The sequence below is a fragment of the Rhamphochromis sp. 'chilingali' genome (genome assembly GCF_963969265.1).
Source record: "Rhamphochromis sp. 'chilingali' genome assembly, chromosome: 16".
NCBI classification, from domain to species: domain Eukaryota; kingdom Metazoa; phylum Chordata; class Actinopteri; order Cichliformes; family Cichlidae; genus Rhamphochromis; species Rhamphochromis sp. 'chilingali'.
This window is the reverse complement of record NC_137943.1, coordinates 34,325,614-34,345,372: the sequence shown is the minus strand read 5'-3', so window position 1 is coordinate 34,345,372 and position 19,759 is coordinate 34,325,614. Positions and strand designations below refer to the sequence as shown.

The 19,759-nt window shown below is 45.1% G+C and overlaps 1 protein-coding gene across 1 annotated transcript; it reads right to left on the bottom strand.

Annotated features, from left to right (window-relative positions):
* Positions 1-12,846: 12,846 nt before the first annotated feature.
* LOC308383454 (uncharacterized protein) lies at positions 12,847-15,595 on the bottom strand. Its single transcript, XM_080861415.1, has 4 exons — positions 15,446-15,595; positions 13,852-14,163; positions 13,645-13,719; positions 12,847-13,297 (listed from the first exon to the last, which is right to left on the bottom strand). Exons 1-4 carry the CDS (start codon positions 15,585-15,587, stop codon positions 13,149-13,151), a joined length of 678 nt encoding a protein of 225 aa, XP_080717541.1. The 5' UTR covers positions 15,588-15,595; the 3' UTR covers positions 12,847-13,148.
* Positions 15,596-19,759: the final 4,164 nt, after the last annotated feature.

Sequence of the window (19,759 nt, the reverse complement as noted above, 5' to 3'; positions counted from 1 at the left end):
CGTTCAAGAACTGTTACAAGGCTCAGCCCCTGCCGGCATTTGGAAAATCGGACCATTCCGCCATCTTCCTCATGCATGCTTACAAACAAAGGCTAAAGCAGCAACCACCAATCAGGAGGGAGGTCGCTCGCTGGACGGACCAATCGGTGGCCGCGCTGCAGGACGCACTGGATGACGCAGACTGGGACATGTTTCGACGCAGCTCTGATGACATCAACATGTTTACGGAAGCGGTTGTGGGATTTATCGGGAAACTAGCGGACGACACAGCAGAAAGAACTATCATCCGAACGTTTCCCAACCAGAAGCCGTGGGTGGATAAAAACATCCGCGACGCTCTGAGATCACGCACCGCTGCCTACAATGAAGGGCTTGTCTCCGGTAATATGGACCTATACAAGGCTGCGTCCTACAACGTGCGCAGCGCGGTCCGAAAGGCAAAGCGGAGCTACGGGGAAAAACTAGAGTCACAGCTACGACAGTGCGACTCTAGGAGCCTGTGGAAAGGACTGCGGACTATAACGGACTATAAACGACCAGCTTCTTCAATGATGAATGCAGATGCTTCACTGGCTGATGAGCTGAACACGTTTTATGCTCGCTTCGACGCCGCAGCAATTAAAACAACAAACGGCTGCGCGCGCTCGGAGTGCACCAGTGAAGAAAATGCATTCGTCATCACAGAGCATGCCGTGAGGAACACCTTCAGGAGGGTGAACACCAGGAAGGCAGCAGGACCAGATGCAATCCCTGGCCGGGTCCTTAGAGCCTGCGCTGACCAGCTAGCACCGGTGTTCACGGAGATCTTCAACCTCTCCCTGGCCCAAGCTGTGGTTCCCACGTGCTTCAAACAGTCCATTATTGTCCCTGTTCCAAAGAAACAACAGCCCGCTTGCCACAATGACTACCGTCCAGTAGCACTGACTTCAATTGTGATGAAGTGTTTTGAAAGACTGATGAGAGATCACATCACTTCTTCACTTCCTGCCACCATCGACTCACTTCAGTTTGCTTCGTTCCACAGACGATGCCATATCTCACCTGCTCCACACATCCCTGAGTCACCTGGACACTGGCAGAGGGAATTATGGTAGGATGCTGTTCGTGGACTACAGTTCAGCATTCAACACAATAATTCCCTCTAAGCTTTTCACCAAGTTGACGGATCTAGGACTCAGCTCATCACTGTGTCAGTGGATCCTCAACTTCCTCACAGACAGACCCCAATCAGTGAGGGTGGGAAAACAAGTCTCCCCCTCCATCTCACTCAGCACTGGAGTGCCTCAGGGCTGTGTTTTAAGCCCCCTGCTGTACTCACTGTACACTTATGACTGTGTAGCCACATCAGACACCACCTCCATTGTCAAGTTTGCTGACGACACTGCTGTTGTGGGCCTGATCTCCGACAACATCGAGACGGCCTACCTGGAGGAGATTAGGAACCTGGAGACCTGGTGCCAGGAGAATAACCTCCTCCTAAACATCAGCAAGACTAAGGAGCTGATCGTGGACTTCACTACAAAGCAGGCGAGGAATTACAAACCCCTCATCATCAGTGGCACGCCAGTGGAGAGAGTGGACAGTTTCCGATACCTGGGTGTCCACATCACTCAGGACCTGTCATGGTCCTGCCACATCAACACCCTGGTTAAGAAAGCCCGTCAGCGTCTCTTCTTCCTCAGAAGACTTAGAGACTTCCATCTGCCACTGAAGGTGCTCAAGAACTTCTACTCCTGCACCATCGAGAGCGTCCTGACGGCAAACATCTGCACCTGGTTTGGGAACAGCACCAAGCAGGACAGACGAGACCTGCAAAGGGTGGTGCGCTCGGCAGAACGCATCATTCAATCAGAGCTCCCTGACCTGCTGTCCATCTACACCAAGCGGTGCAAGTCCAAAGCTAGGAAGATTATGATGGACCTCTCCCATCCCAACAATGGACTCTTCTCACTGTTGAGGTCTGGGAAGCGCTTCCGCTCCCTTAAGGCCAAAACAGAGAGAATGAGGAGGAGCTTCTTCCCCCAGGCTATTCGGGGCCTGAACCAGGTGTAGGACTGGACTCTCACACACGTCACCACACATTTCCTATAATCCTATAATTCCTATAATTTATAATCCTTATCTTTATAATCTCTTCTGCTATTTTCACATTCTTTACTGTAAATTCCTAAGTTAATTTGTAAATTTTGTAGTAAAGTGTAAATTGTAAATATTGTAAAACTTTCTTCTGTCATTTAATGGTCGGGCATTGTACAGCTACAAGCATTTCACCCCCATGTCATACTGTGTATGGTTGTGTGTGTGTGACAAATAAAATTTGAATTTGAATTTGAATTTGTTTTGACACCAGCTGTTAAGGAATTATATAATATTTTTAACCAGTTAATGAATAAGGTTGTCAGGGTTCCTGGGTCGGTGACCCAGTATTTTCAGTTCTTGTTCACTGTTTATCTACTGCCTGTTCCACTTCCTGTTTTATTGTGTTAGCCTTGGTCTGTGTGCGTTATGTTCAGTCCTCTTCCCATTAGTTCATTATGTTCAGCTGTGTACTCACCGGTCTCTCATAATCATTATCACCAGTCTGTGTATTTAAGCCCTCTGTTTCTACCCATTCACTGTCGTGTCATTGATGTACATGTGATGATGTCGTTCAGTTCAGTCAGTCGTCCAGCCAGCCATTCATTCATTCAGTCGTCCAGCCAGCCAGCCATTTTCTACCTCTGTTCTGTTCATCCACTCCTTATAATAAACCTTCACCAGTCTTCACCTACCTGCGAGTCCTGCGTTTGGGTTCCTTCCTCCTCGCCTCCACACAACGCCTGACAGAATGACACGACCCGTGCCACGAAGACACGTTAGGAACCCAGCGGACTCGGACCTCTATGAGCGGCAGGAGGTAGCGCTCTCCTTGTGGGCGGAAAAACTCAAGGAGAGACAGCGGCTCTTCGCGGAGCGAGAGCACGTCTTCGAGGGCACTCGCTTGGCTCTGGGCGGGCCTCGGAGACGCCGCGTTCCCCCACCTGCTGCCTCACCTGCACCGGAGCATCTGCCGCGGAGAGTGGATGTTTCACGCCGCGCTTCGGCCGCTCCCTCTCTCGCCACTCCGCTCCACACTCACACATCACCTGCCTCATTCACCGGACCTTCAACCTCGCCACGGCACAGCGGCTCCGTCTTCCACCTCGGCTCAACAGAGGCTCCCGTGCCAGAGGCTCGGACGTGTACCCCGCCCGCTTCCTCCTCCCGGAGAAATCGGCGCACACGCCGCCATAAAACGGACTACTTTCAGCCACTCCCGATGGTGAGCTCCAGTGACTGTTTTTCGCACTCACCATCTGATTATTCACTCAAAACGCACAATAACCCCATCTCTGATTCGTGGGATGTTTCCCTCCTGGAGGATTCTGTGGACTGGGAAGATTTGTTCTGCTCTGCTCTCCCAAAGACTGTAAATAGTGGTGGCAGATATCAATATTTACTAAATAATAAACGATATTGTGCAGCACGCAAGATAGACAGCGCACAGTGTGCTTTGAGGCAGCAGCCAAGAAAGCTTTAGTCCGCGTCTGTGAATACCCATGTGTGCATACCTGTGTGGATCAGCATGCTTGCATTCCAAAGGTTTCTCCATGTAATGATCTGCTAGGGAGTGTGGGGGGGCCACAGCCCTGTCCTCCAGGGTGTGAAGCGGGTATGGAGGAGATCAAAACTCCAGACATCCAGAGGCCCCCAGAACACAAGAGACCATGGAAGACCAACAGAGGGGCAGCCGTTTATTATTTAGTAAATATTGATATCTATGGCTAGCTAGTTTATTGTGATGGTGCTTTGTTTTCTCTATTATTATGTTACTCTTTGTTGTTTGCTGTCTCCTCTGTTTGTTTTTTTTTTTTTTTTTCTCTTTTCTCCATACAGGTGACCCAGGAGTTCTTTTTTTTTTTTTTCTCTCTCTTCCCCCCCCTTCTCACCGTCTCTTCTCCCCTTTGGTTTTCTTTCTTTCTCTCCCCCTCTTTCTCTCATTCATTCCCCCTGTCCTATTTATTAAAAAAAAAAAAAAATGACAAAGGATGAACTGAAGCTCTGCCATCACGTAATGTCGCATACTGCTGTTTCTGATGTCATTTAAAAAAAAAAAAAAAAAAAAAAATAGTGGTGGCAGGAAGACCAGAACAATCCCCAATAAACCTGCTAACATCACACACCCAGTCATTATCTCCACTCCCGTCAGTCAGTCTACCCCCACACCAGTGCCAGCTCCCAGGAGGAGGGCAGCTGCGACCCAGTCTACCGCCACACCCGCTTCGGTTTCTCGAGTGGGGGTGACTGGTGTCCAGCCACCTCCCGTGCCTGTCCCAGCGCCTAGGCTGAGGACGGCCAGGATCCAGCCTGACCCCCCTAGAGACTCAGCTGAGGCTCTCCAGCCAGTGCCCTCACGCTCTGGAGGCACGGAAGAGCTAATCAGTCCACCACTTCATCCACCTCCTGACCCAGCCTTTCACGCACTAGCTTTATCCCTGGTTAGGCTGGCTGAAGTGTCCCCTGCTCAGGCACCGGCCTTACTAGCTCAGGCTGTAGCTTTATCTCCCTCATTAGCTCAGTCTGTAGCCCAGCCATTAGCCACACCAACCTCAGCTCCGTCGTCAGCCTCACCTGCTGTTCAGCTTCCACTCCTGTCAGTTCCCTCACCTGCTGTTCAGCTTCCACTCCTGTCAGTTCCCTCGCCTGCTGTTCAGCTTCCAGCCCCGTCAGTTCACTCACCTGCTCTCCAGTCCGCTCCTGCCCAGTCACCCGTAGCTCAGTCCGCTCCTGCCCAGTCACCCGTAGCTCAGTCCGCTCCTGCCCAGTCACCCGTAGCTCAGTCGCCTCTTGTCCAGTCAGTAGTCCAGTCGCCTCCTGTCCACCAACCTGTTCAGTACCCAGAGCCTGCTGTGAGCTACCCTGCTGCCCAGCCAGGGGTTTCCGCACCCGCTGGCCCGGCCGCTCCTCAGCCAGGGGTTTCCGCACCCGCTGGCCCTGTCCTGTGTGTGCCAGGGGCTCCAGTGCCCACTGGTTCTGAGACCGTTTTCGCTGGAGGGCCAGAGGAGCCCGTCCGGCAACCTTCCTCGTCAGCTGGAGGGCCCGAGGAGCCCGTCCAGCCACCACCTGCGGCTGCCTCGCTGTCACCCAGCTCGGCCTCTGCCTCGCCTGGTCCGGCCTCAGGCTCGGCCTCTGCCTCGCCTGGTCCTACAGCTGCTCCTCAGTCTCCGCCGCCTCCCGTGCCGCCTCCCGTGCCGCCTCCCGTGCCGCCACCCGCAGCTGCTCCTCGGCCGCCCTCTCCTCGTCACCGGCGTGGTCGACCACCGGACCGCCTTCGCCTGAGTGGCCGCCGTTGCCTTCCGCACGGCCGGCCCCCTGAACTGTGTCCACGTCGCCGCCGTTGCCGTCCGCACGGTCGGCCCCCTGAACTGTCTCGTCTCAGCCACGTGGCCGCCCACCTGGACTGTCTCTGTGTGGACTCCGTCCCTCCGTCCTGGGCCCCCTCCGCCCGCCCTGTTCTGGGTTTTTTTTTTTTTTTTTTTTTTTTTTCTTTTGGCCGTCGGGTGCCGGCCTTTGTCGGGGGGGGGGGGGGGGGGGGGGTACTGTCAGGGTTCCTGGGTCGGTGACCCAGTATTTTCAGTTCTTGTTCACTGTTTATCTACTGCCTGTTCCACTTCCTGTTTTATTGTGTTAGCCTTGGTCTGTGTGCGTTATGTTCAGTCCTCTTCCCATTAGTTCATTATGTTCAGCTGTGTACTCACTGGTCTCTCATAATCATTATCACCAGTCTGTGTATTTAAGCCCTCTGTTTCTACCCATTCACTGTCGTGTCATTGATGTACATGTGATGTCGTTCAGTTCAGTTCAGTCGTCCAGCCAGCCAGCCATTTTCTACCTCTGTTCTGTTCATCCACTCCTTATAATAAACCTTCATCAGTCTTCACCTACCTGCGAGTCCTGCGTTTGGGTTCCTTCCTCCTCGCCTCCACACAACGCCTGACAAAGGTTCCAAAACCAAATTTGTGTAAAGTTGCAAATAGAAATTTCCAGTTTACTCTGTCAAACACTTTTTCTGAATCCAGAGATAATATTGTAGTTTCAATGTTTTTACTGTATGAGTAGTCTATTAAATTAAATAATCTATGTGCGTTGATGAGTGCTTACCTTTTATGAAACCCGTTTGGTCAGGATGTATTAAAAAGGGGGGTTATTTTCTCTAACCTCTTTGAGAGAGCAGATTATTTTAAGGTCTACATTTATAAGGGATATTGGACGATAGCTTGAGGGAAATACAGGGTCTTTGCCTGGTTTTATTAGGAGATTAATGTTTGCAGAATTCCTATTTGGTGGAAGTCTGCCATTCTTCCTTCTTTGATTTCCAGCAATGTTTTGTAAAAACTGGTGCTAGAATCGTCCAGAATTCTTTGCAGAATTCTGAAGGGAAGCCATCTGGACCTGGAGCCTTATTATTGAGCATACTTTTCAGGGCTTCCTGGAATTCACCTGATGTCAGTGGCGAATCCAGTGCAATTGCTTGAGTGTCTATGACACGGATTCTGAAAGGGACTCAGGCGCAGCCCAGGGTTTTCCTTTAAGCGAAAGACAGTGCCTTTATTCACAGTGAACACAACACCAGGTGACTTTGTACAATGTGCAGGGAAAAGGGGGTCCAGGTCGCCGGGGTCCGTGGGGGAACGGGGATCAGGGAAAAAGTGCTCCACACTCTCTGTACAGAAGTTCGAAAATCTCCACCTCAGTCACTCCTCTTGTAGTCGGGTTCCAGAAACCATCTATACAAAGAAAGGTCAGGTTAGTGGAATAATCACAAAATGGGTTACAGACTCAGGTTTACAGATTTACTAGTTGACTGACGCTGATAGCTCAACGATCCAGCGAAGACTAGCATAGATCCCCCATCTTAAGTACTACTGCAATCAGCTGGAATCTGCGGTGCGGTGATTAGAGCAGGTATGTGGGCCAGCAGCGGGAGCCCACAATGAGCATCGCCGTGACAAAAGAGAGAGAGCGAGAGAGCAAAACCAAAACAAACATATCGCCTAATAGAGGGTCGGCCAGCGAGGTACAGGGACCATGACAGTCTAGTAATTTTGGAAGAGTTATGTTGTCCAAAAACTGATAATTTTTTTTTTTAGATGGGTTTATTTGTGGTGGATATAAAGGTTTACAGAAATCCCTGAAAATGTGGTTTATTTTCTTTGGATCATATATTGTGTTCCCAGATACATCTTGAACGACACATATAGTTGTTTTTTTCTTTATTTCTTCTTATCTTGTTAACTAGAAATTGACCAGATTTATTACCATGTTCAAAATTTTGTTAGCGTAGTCTTTGTACTAATAATTTATTTTTTTAATAATGATTTCATTTAATTCTAGGGTTTTTTTGCGTATTTTGTTCAATGTTTCCTGATCTTGGTGTGACACGTAGGCTTCTTCTAGGGATTTGATGGTTTTTTCTGCTTCCTCAATATTTTTGTTTTCTTCTTTCTTTTTATGTGGTGAGAAAGAAATAATTTTACCTCTCATCACAGCTTCACCAGTTTTACTTCATTATATTGCATAAATGTCAGTTAAATATAAAGTTGAAAAAATGTAATCGCAATTAATTACAGACAATTTTGATATTAGTTAGTTCCATCCATTTTCTTCCAATTATCTGGGGCCGGGTCACGGGGGCAGCAGCCCTCTCCCCAGCAACCTTCTCCAGCTTGTCCAGGGAACACCAAGTTGTTCCCAGGCCAGTCGAGAGAGATAATCTCTCTAGCGTGTCTTGGGTCTGCCCTGGGGCCTCTTCCCTTTCTTAAAGATGGGGACCACCATCCCTGGTCTCCCAGTCCAGGGGTACTGCCCCTGATCGCCATGCAACATTGTAGAGACGCGTCAACCAAGACAGCCCTACAACATCCAGAGCCTTCAGGAACTCTGGGCGGACCTCGTCCACCCCAGGGGCTCTGCCACCAAGGTGTTGTTTAACTGTTAGTTAATTTTGTTAACACACACACACACACACACACACACACACACACACAGTACCAAACCGGTTTCAAAAGTACCGGTTTGGTACTGTGTCGGATAAAACCTAAACGATACCCATCCCTAATCAAGACAAAGAAGCTCCTGACCATGCATGGAAGGTTTGACCCGAAGTCCAGCACCTTGGGACTGTATGTTAAGCAGAAGGAAGGAGGCCGGGGACTGGTGAGTGTCAGCACCAAAGTTCAGGATGTGGCAACGAACATCCACGAATACATCAGGAAGATGGGCCCAAATGACCACAAGCTCAGTGAATACCTAAGGCAGCAGAAATCAAAGAAAGAGGAGGAGAAGGAGGAACCATCACAGGAGGACAGGCCCCTGCACGGTGTGTATCAGATAGAGGAGATATAGGAGCAGATAGAGGAGGTGGCTGACATCCAGAAATCCTACCAGTGGCTGCACTGAAAGACAGCACAGAGGCACTAATCATGGCAGCACAGGAACAAGCTCTGAGCATAGGATCCATAGAGGCTGGGGTCTATCACACCTGGCAAGACCCCAGGTGCAGGCTGTGTAAAGATGCCCCAGAGAAAATCCAGCACATAACAGCAGGGTGCAAGATGCTAGCAGGCAGGGCATACATGGAACGCCATAACCAATTGGCCAGCATAGTGTACAGGATACAGTGGTAATCGGAGCACTAAGTGCGGTGACTCCCAAACTATGTGAGTGGCTTGAGCAGATCCCAACAACAAAATAGGAGATCTCTGTCCAGAAGAGCGCAGTCCTAGGAACAGGTAAGATACTGCGCAGGACCCACAAGCTCCCAGGCCTCTGGTAGAGGACCCGAGAAGGGAATTATTTATATATTTATATAAATATAGAAATGCCCATTCAACTGTAGCTGAATCCTAATTTTATATTTGATATGAAATGTAATAATTCAGCTTTAGCTTGGCAGGACAAAATTTAGGACACGGAAAGTGAAGATCAAAAATCAAGAAACAGATCAGACAGAGTTTACTGATCGACCTGTGAGATAGTAATCCATAGCAACAGACCCGGGGGTGATCCGCCCTAAAAGCTGTTTCTACACCAGTTCATGACTATTTCAATTTCTAATAATTCCAATAATACTACTAATAAATTCCAATATTTCTGCCTTTATTGGCTAAAATGCGTAAAAAGAGAACAAACCTCTGGCACAACCAGGTCAGGGCAGCCATGACCTGCTGTGTTTGGACAATCTGGGAACCCATCGATTAGTCTGCTGACTTAGATTCTGGATACAACGCACAAGTTTTCTGGGCTTCTGGTTTATCCAGCAGATATCTGGGCAAGAAATCAACTTCCTGCAATTGCTCGTTGTCTATGAAAGCACATGTCTAGATTATATTTGATGATGCAATGCATTTTCAGCAGATGAACTCTTTTGCTCTCCTGACAGACTATTGCTTGCATGCTGTTCAAATGTGATTCATCGGGAAAAATGAACAGAAATCTTATCCTGTGATTCTGGATTCAACATACTCAGATACAAAATCATTTTGTTTAGATAGGAGAGAAAAGAAGGTGACAGAAAGATGAGGCACCGTGACTGATTCATCCTCTATAAACATCCACAGGAAACTGATGGAAACCTGTCCAACAACATCAGCGTCCTAATGAGCCGCTGCTAGAAGGACAAAATCCTGACCTGACATCAGTCCAAGTGTCTGGTTAAATGTACTGAAAGGTGTTAAACAACAAGTGCTGCTGGAAGAGTTTTCATGAAGAGAACATTAACACTGTGAATGAGGGATGGACTTTGATTCAGTTTGACACAATCTGTTTTTCTTTCACTTTGAATAAATGTTTTTGTGGGACTGAGGATACATTTGTTTACATTTGGAAGTTTGATGTCATCTGTTCCTCTTGTTTCTGTCTTAAAACAGGATGAAAAATCTGTTTAAACAGAAATAAATAGAATTGAATTTCTGACAGCAGTAAATAAAAATGGTCCCTGAGCTCAGTATGTTTGTGACTCTGAGATGGAGGTGAAACATGTGAAGCTGGGCTGTGGTTTACTGCTCTCTTCCTGTCACAGACACTGTTTGACATCTGTTCATCTGTTGGTTTTTGTTCAGGCTGCAGGGATCATTTCTCACTGTGGGGACCAAGCTTCAAACAGGAGCAGTAGTAGGTGGCTGAATGATCGCGTTTAACTTTCTCTATCTTCAACTCACAGCTGTTCTGTGTATTCATGGATGAGAAATCATCTTTCTGAGGATGACCGTAATCTTTGTTAAGCGTACAGCTACCTCTCTTAGGCATATACCCAATCACTCTGAATGTTCCTCTTTCTTTCTTTTGATACCACCATACTTCATTGACAGCACACTGTTCAGTCCCTCCACAGCTGAAGGAGACACTTTGTCCAACTCTCCTGGTCAATGTTAAATCGTCCTGAATCAGCTGTTCTGCTGCCATGGTAACCAGTGCTGTAGAGACACAGACAGATAGATGAAGGTTAGTGTGACAGTGTTTGTTACAGGTTGACTTTGTTGGCTCCTGATTGGCTGGAAACACTCACCTGAACACAGACAGCACAGAGCAGCAGCTGGGAGGAAAAGCATTTTGTGCAGTGGTGTTTCCTCTGGTGAACCTGGGGAGAAGTGGCGCTCTGATGCAGCTGAGGCCAAACAAGGACGAGCTGTGAGATCAGACGAGGGCCACGTGGTTTCTAACAGGTCCTCAAAGCTCCCATCAGCCCCTGCGGCCCACAGATAAGACTGCTGCTGCTGATTGACAGCTCAGCTGAAGCTGCTGTGGTTTCATCGTCTTCATTTCAATCTGACAGCAGATCCAAAAATCTGGGTCACATGATGCACAAACACTCAGAAACATTCATGTTGCTGTGAATTTAGTAACACACACTGTTATCTGTTGTTTAACAGCTGTGATGAAAACACTAAATATAATGAAACTATTAATAAAAATACAAATATAAAAAATAATATTCTGTAAAAATCATTTAAAAGTTCATAAATTATAAACAAAGGACTTCAAAAGAATAAAATCTCATAAAACATAATTTATAGTCAAATTCTTTTTTTAAAAAACAAACATGTGGTTCTGTTGTGTGTTTAAATATGTGCACACTGTGGTTCTGTTGTGTGTTTAAATATGTGCACACTGTGGTTCTTTCCCACATCTTCTAATGTGTTTTGTTCCAAGTTGGTTTCAGACTGAAGGATTCATTAAAGCCTTTTTAAGAATCATTCAAATGATGATCATCAATTCTAATATCTATAAACAGTAATAAAAACAGGGCTGTGTTTCACGTCAGCTTCATTTATTTGTACCCATGGTTAGATTTCATCTGCAGCAGGCAGTCATCCACCTTTACACACACATTTACACAACAGTACAAAAGTACTTTTTGATTCCTGAAAGAGAAATAAGACAAATGTTGCCTTTGTATCATCTCTGATATGGAAGGGATCATTTGAAGATGTGAGTGAAGGACACAAATATTTGGATCTGGTGTTGTTCTACATTTTAGGACTAAAAGACAGAAGGAAGAAAGTGAAAGTGACTGTGCGAGGCGTTGAAGTCATGAAGTCAAGTGGAGGCCGCTGACTGCTGTTACTTTCTGCTGTACAGGTTCAACAGGGACTCACAGTCAGCCTGCTAGAACATTTGGATGAAGAGAAAAAGGAGGAAAAAGACTTTGAGGGACAAATCCAATAAGATCAGCATGTTTTGAATGTGGGAATACAACAGTTTCCTCCACCATGACACACACTGGAGCCTCTTTTTGCTCACAGCTTCACTGTTTGTCTCAAAGTTCAGTTTGGAGGCCAAAATTGTTGCAACACATTTGTAAGTTTGCACTAATTTCACTGTGTGACCCTTAATGGATGTAATCAAAGAATCAGTCAGTGAAATATGAAGCTGTGCTGTAAGTTTGGAGGAGAAAAGTGTCTGAGTGACTTTAATGAGGTGAACACATGAATACAGAGCACTGACTGACACGTACACACTCCTTTAATGAGTCGCACACATTTTTGTGACTTCATGAAATGTCAAAAATGACACAACACACAACAAGCTGCGAGCACATTATTGTGTGTTTGCTGTTTGTGTGCTTTGTTTGCTGTTATGATAGCAGGCATACAGCCATGTTCTCAATGTCTCAGCTATCATTGATTATTGCTGCTCTTCCTCTTCTATTAGGCACTTCAACTCAATGAATGACACACAGAAAGATTTCATGACTGTGTTCTTCACAATAAGGAGAATATGTTATCTGCATCTGAATGACTCATGTTGCCTTGTTTCTACTTTGTTTGCATATTTCTGCTTGTTGGAAAGGATTTTCTGAATCATTCAGTAGTTTTTGTAATAATAACGACATTTAGCAAGACTTCAAAATGATTCTCCAACATTTGCTGTTCAGACTTGATCTGTTCTTACGTGTGTGATATCCAGAATGAAAAACTCAGCTCAGGTAATAAAATGGGAGCTGAGCAGACTGCAGGGGCTTCATGGTCTCTCCTTTGATTCCATTAAAGTTCATTTGTCAGCTGTGAGTTGAGGATTTGAGCTGTTTCTCTCACAGGTGAAGAACACAGATCCTTCCTGGAATCATTCTTGAAGCAGAGTTCCTGCTTGTAACTGTCATTGTGTTATTAAAGTGAAAGCCACAGCTAACGGTGTGGAGGCTGCAGAGCAGAAACCCACACAGCCCGTCTGCTGCAGGAGAGCAAGTTTGGATACAGTCAGTTTGTGCTTCACTCACACGGGTTGTTGTTGATCACACAATGAAAGTAGAATCAAACTCTTCATCTTCAAATCTTTATTGTTCACACAAACACAACTACACTGTTTGACATTTGAAAATCAAACAAAAACTTGTGATAAAAATATTCCTGATGGTTTTTGTTACTACAATAAAAGTCACAATAAGCACAAAAAGAATTCTAACTCAGAGCAACAATACATGTAAAGATGTATTTATTTCAGACGATCTTCTAACTGTTGAAGAAAAAGGCAAAATAAGCACAACACATCATAACTAACATTTGTGATCAAAGTGATGAATGAGATGAATTGATGAGATGTGATGGTGAGAAAAGGCGAGCAGGAAACAGTCAGTCAGCATGTGTGCAGTTGGTGGACGCTCCCTTGTTTGTGAGCATCATCAGCAGAGAGAGTCCACAGCAGTACACCAGACTCTTCACTATCAGCACTGTGTACAGCAGGCAGAGCAGCTTCACCCTGCACTGAGACTGGAAGGACACTGAAGGACAGACAGACACAAAGAGACAGACAGACAGTCGGGTTATTCCTCTCAGATCAAGGAGAAAAAGTCCAAATAGAAACAGTCACAGCTTCTTCTTCAAGTGGATGAATTGATGTAGTGTTTGTGTCCACTTGGGGGCAGAAGAACTCCACAAGCAGCTAACAAACTGATCTCTGACATATTATGGTCTGTCTGCTGTTTGGTGCTGAGCAGCTAGTGTACAGTGGCTTTATCAGAGCTTGTTGGATGAAGATTTGATCAATTAGTGCAACTTTAAGAGCCTAAACTTGTTCCAGCTGCCTCATTGGACATTGGAGCTGTCCATGCAGAGCAGGTGATCTTACAGTCAGCTGGCTGCAGAGCTGGCAGGTCTGCTGGCTCTCTCTCTGGAGGACAGGAGGCTGCTGGAGCTGGAAGCTCTGAAACAGAAAAGGAGTCAAATGTTTGGAGCTGCAGTGAGAAATGTCAGTCCTCTGCTGCTCTGCTCTCTTTGACAGCATCTCCACATGAAGCTGAATCACTGCTGAACACAGTCACCAAGCCTTCATTACCTTGTTGTGTTCGGGCCTCCACTGTGCCCCCCTCGTGCTTCACCCAGCAGCTGTATTTATATGTGTCAGAATGGCTCCCATCAACCATCCTGATGGCAATGGTGCGTCCCGCCTCTCTGAGCTCCAGCTGCTCTCCCTCAGCAGGGGGCAGCTCCTCCGCTTCTCCGCCGTTCTTCTTCTGTCTTTTCCAGGAGAACTGGACCAGAGGAGGAAACATGGCTGAGGCCACACACAGCAGGGAGCTGTTCCCCTCCAGGTGGGCTCTGGATGCTGCTGGGTACACGCTCACCACGGGCTTCACTACCTGCTCATCTGAAGTTTGACAGCAGCAACAAGCAGCACAGACACACATTCACACAGTCAGCAGCAGCTTCCAGCACTGCACTGCATTCAGTCTGATCCTGGAAACTACATGGACTCTGATCACTAAACTACTCATCAGCACAAAGTTCACTACATACACTGGATTCAGCTTCATATCAAACACAGTCATCACCTCATGTCATCATGGCTCACATGAGGAACACTCAGCATGATTTTACATCATGAAATAAAATGTATTTCTTCTTTATCTTCTTGGTTTTTAAAATTTAAGTTATAACAAATTTAAATATATATATATATATATTTGCCTTCATATAATTTTTAAAATATATTTCAAATCTTAAACACATTTCTACAGAGTTGATCTTCTCCCAACAAATCATGATGTAAATTTTAAATAGTTTTTAAAGACATGTTTTATACTTGTCACAATAAATAACATTCTTCTTTCACAGACTTTAAAATTCTTAAATCTTTTACTGCAATAATTTGATCAGCTTTAATTTTATTATTTGGTTTGATTCTTATTTTCTTTCATATGTAAATGAATTATTACATAAATTTAAATGCAATCAAGCTGAAATTTGAGAGATAATTAAATCCTTTTTTTTTTTGGCCATTTGAATTAATTTGTTATTATTTTTAATTAAAAAATTACATTTTGTGAATGATTGTGTATTTACTTTCACATATTTTTCAAAGTAGTATTTACAGATAACATTTTTGAACTTTCATTATTATTTGTCATTTTGACTCATTAAACCTGACTAACAATTTCATATTTTATCCAGTATTTTTCATCACATTTTAGACGTTTAATATTTTATGATCAGTATCTATGACAATTAATAAAATAATGTTTTTCCAAAAAAGACTCTTTGGACCAACATGCTATATCGTTCACTATTAAAAACATATCTACATTTTCTTCTTAGCAAAATTCATATTTACGAATCTGCTACTGTATTAATTTTAACATCAAATATGATCTTGTGTTAAAAACCAGCAGAATCACTGAGAGGATCAAATCCTAAATATTTGTAACATCACTAATATTTGCAGAAATAAAGAATAACTTTAGTTGTTCAGTGAGATTTCAACATGTTTTCAGAGATTATTGAGCTTTTCTTATGTAACAATGGCTGCAGATGAATTCTCTACTAATGATGAAAAACTAACATGTAAAGCCTGAAGCAGCACAAACTGACTTTAAACACATTTTCAGCTTCTACAATAAAACAACTGAAGGAAAATAAATGTTTGTTCTTACCTGTTACAGACAGTTTAGTTCCAGAGCCAAAGATGAAGTACCATCCTGTTCCTCCCACAGTGAGACAGACTGCTACAAAAACCTGTCTGCTGTTGAACGTGTCAGCTGAGGTGAATGAGTCCAAATGAGGAAGCAGGATCATATTTCAGCTCCATGATGTGTTTCTCTAATGTTCATATCAACATGACTGTCTCTTCTTCTCTTTTCTTTTAGCCACACTAGCAGCACGGCTCTGATGTTAATGTCAGTCTGTTGGTCAGTCCACTACTTTAGTCCACATGAAAACAGAAAATCACTATATGAGCACCAGTCCATTTATCCCATCAATGATGCACCACTACAATGAAACATGCTGCTGATAGGATCATGGTTTGGCCCATCTGGCTCACCATCATTAATCACACAATCAAGTTTGAATTCTAGCAGCAAATTGTAAAGAAAACTATCAGAACATCTGTCTGTGAACTGAATCTCAGGAGAAAGTGTGTGTCTGGCTCGGACTCTCTCTTCAGGCAGATCCGCCATCTTTTGTTCAACAAACTTTCCTCTGTTGTGTCTACACCTGATACAACGAGACATGCTTTTCCTGGCAGCAGAATTTGCATTTAGTATCCAGTATTTTTGTCTCAGTTTTCACAGCATGTGTGCTCTTCCTGCGAGTCCCAACCTTTGATGGATATGGCGTAAAATCAGTGTTGACACATGCATATCCATCCATCCATCCATTCGCTTCCGCTTCTCCTTTTCAGGGTCGCGGGGGGCGCTGGAGCCTATCCCAGCTGTCATAGGGCGAGAGGCGGGGTACACCCAGGACAGGTCGCCAGTCTGTCGCAGGACACATGCATATCTTTTGTCAAAATTGCAGGATGCTTTACTTCCATAGTCGTGGCTGCTTTATTCAATCGGCCACCCACTCAGAGGATTCCTGCATCCAACACTGGATCAAGTTTGTAGAGACAACTTCCCTTGGAGACTCCTTTGAGGCCATTGCTGATTAAAGCCATTTCAGTTTTAAATATCTGTTGTTGTGCATATTGAATAATAGCTTGTTCTGTCTTTGCTACATATTCTGGAATCATATTTCCTTTCTTCAAAGTGGTCTTAAACCTTTCCATTCTTATCTCCACTTCTTTCTGACTTTCCAGATCAATCTTATTCAAACCTGCGCCAGCAGCACCAAGGCCTCTTTCAGCTTTAAAAGCCAGGCTACAGAGATTTTAAGTCTTGCCCAAGACGAGAAGTAATGGATAAGATAGTTGGTAGGATTTTGTAATTCCTTCACAATGACATTCATTGTCAGGTCCTTTTTGACCTCTGGATCATCTGCAGAAATTACACTGTACTCCACATCCAGTTTAGGCCATTCCTTTTCTGACTTACAGAGAAATTCTGGCCCTTTTATCCATCTCCTACATTTGAGGAAATCCTCAGCTCTCATGCCTCTGGATGTATCATCTGCAGGATTCTCCTTGGAAGAAACGTATCTCCACTGATTCACATCTGTTGCTTCTCGATTGACAGCAATTCTGTTTGCAACAAAAGTATTAAATCTTCCAGTTTCATTGGAGATGTATTTCAGTACTGTTGTATTATCAGTCCAAAAAACAGATTCTTCCAACCTTACCTGCAGCTCTTTTTGCAGAAGCATATTCACTCGAAAGGCAAGAATTACAGCCGTCAGTTCCAGCCTGGGAATTGTAGTTTGCTTGAGAGGAGCAACTCTAGCTTCTCCCAGTATAAAAGCAACATGTGTGATGTTATTCTTTTCCAACTTTAAATATGACACTGTTCCTAAACCATCTTGACTTGCATCAGAAAAATGATGAAGTTGTGCCCTATCTGGTCTTCCAAAGCAACTTGGTTTAATGCAACGTTCCACTTTGAACTTTGAAATCAGCTGGAGATCCTCCAGCCAATCACGCCACGCTGCGAAAGAGAGTGGGGAATAACTTCATCCCACTTCCAATTTTGTCGGCAAAGCTCTTGTAGCAACAGTTTAGCTGGCATACTGAAGGGAGACAAGATTCCCAAAGGATCATACAGTGAGCTGACCACAGACAAAATGCCCCTTCTGGTTGTTGGACGGTCCTGCAGGGAGGTTCTGAACTGGAACTTGTCTGTTTCTATGCACCACTGTAAACCCAGTGCTCTCTCCTGGAAGCTGATCTGTGTCCAAATCCAGAGCCTTAATTTCTTTTGCTCTTCTTTCCTCTGGGATGGACATGAGTGTTAGGTTTTGTATTGTTAATTGTCATTTATGCTTAGAAATATTTAACCATATATGCTTAGAGGTGCATAATCGATTGTGTAGTGATAGGATATGTGATCTTTAACAGGCTGCAAAGGCTTGGTGTGTATTCCACACTGGAATGCACACCTACATCCTGGGAGCATAAGAAGAGGTCGTACCTTGTCTTATTGTTTTATGGTAGGATAAACGTGGCTATATCTGTTTTAGGCTAAGTGCCTCTTGTTTAGATGAACTGTTGGACTTCCAGACCAGCAGGTTTAGGGAAGTTATTTGTGGGGTCACACTCTGACCCCCCCCCCACACACACACACACACAAAGGCAAGGTACTCTTTGTGTGTATGTAGACGTCATATGTTAATGAACCTATGCATATTCATGTAACCTCAATAAAAGAGCAGTGTTACGGGGGAACGGACGAGAGCAACTGGGGTCAAGCGAAGGAACGGCGTTTGTCCGGTTCTCTCCCGTGCACGAGAAACATGAAGAACTTTGCCTACTTCGTGTCTTGCTTGCTGTGTAATTATATTGTCTTCAACGTTCCAGCGAATAGGTTCAAGCTACAAACCTATCATTAATTGGTCCTTCGAGAGCCGGAGCCCTGGAGTCGACATTCACCGAGGGGAGAAGAGACACGCTGAAAGACTGACGTCAGCCAGGAAGTTCCTGTAGTAAAGTCCCGAGACGTGAGAATTTGTCATCGGGCCGGTGGATTAGCTGTCTGTTTTCTCTCCTCCATGAATGACGATCGGCGGGATTCGAGGCTATATTACACGCCAAGCAACGCCGAGTAAGTTGAGAGAGCGACTCTATAACCGCAGAACTGGGTTAGTGTCCCGAAAAAGAGGTTTTGGTAAAATCGCCCAAGGGCCCAAGCGTCCGGTGAGTGTCCGGTTTTGAAATCGCCCTGGGTTTGTGTCCCGAGCGTCCCTTTATTGGGCTTTGTCGCGCGACTGGGTGAGGGTCCCAGAATTCGGGTGAGGGTCCCGAAAGATTGGGTTGGTGTCCCGAGCGGTCCGGTGCGAGTCCGGATTAGGCCTATTTTGTGTTGTTGTTGTTGTTGTTGTTGTGTTTGAGTGTGTTTGTGTGAGTGGGTGCGGAGCAGAACACGTGGTCTGTGACACCGGCTGTTGTTGTTATCATGGGTTCCTAAGCAACCAAGAGTGTGTCAGAGGGTGACAGATGTTTATGCTGGACTTTAAATAAAAGAGAGCGACGGCTCCTTAGCTGCGCGGGTTCACGCGAGCACGGTCGCGCGGGTTTCACGCGGACCTGAGCCGTGCGGTTAATCGCAGGCTTATAAATGGAAGAGATTCAAATGTCAGAAGTTTTCAGAAAACACACCAGCCTTGAAGAGCGTGTGGAGAAGGCCAGCCCACATCAGCAGCACTTAAGATATGCTCTGGTGAATGGCTTTCCCCCACCCCCTTGCTGACACAAAATGTTTATTCTTTAGCTTGCCCTGATCAACAGCAGCCTGTGTGCCAGACCATAGATTTAATTGAGGTGGATAGTTGTTAAAAGTAACCTGCATTAAGCTTAGGGTTGCTCAAATTCAGTACAATGACATATGAGATGAAGTAAAATAGGCAAATATTTAAACTAATGATGTGCATAGAGGCACTTGATCTGTGTGAAAGACTGTCGTCTTATTATGAGCCATTGTTGAGATATAGACCACACCTGTGAAAACAACTAATATGCTGAACCCTGTATGAAACATCTAAAGGTACATGATGGAGAAGCTGAATTGAATATGAAAGTGCAAGTCTTTGCCACTGTGGGCAAAGCACGCGACCATTGTGTGAGGTTGCGTTGCGGTCTCTTCTGAGCTGATGAGCAAGTTACACATCATCAGATCGAGAGCTGTCTGAGAACTCCTCAAAGAGAGGGAAACAGAACTATGATAACTGTGATAACTGGAGTGTACAACGTTTCTGTGAGCAGTTTTCTTGCATCTTGACTCATGTGTGTAGAGTGTTCATAGCATCAGCATCATGTTTCTGTTTATTTGTTTTGTTGGGTTGAAAATAATTAAATAAACTTGTGATCATACCTATGGATC

Bases quoted from the DNA above. Each gene is read 5' to 3' on its own strand.
- LOC308383454 (XM_080861415.1), bottom strand. From the start codon at position 15,587: ATGATCCTGCTTCCTCATTTGGACTCATTCACCTCAGCTGACACGTTC. The intron at 13,720-13,851 runs GTAATGAAGGCT...TTTCTGTTTCAG, and splicing joins GGAGGCCCGAACACAACAAG to AGCTTCCAGCTCCAGCAGCC. The intron at 13,298-13,644 runs GTAAGATCACCT...TCTGTCCTTCAG, and splicing joins AGCTCTGCAGCCAGCTGACT to TGTCCTTCCAGTCTCAGTGC.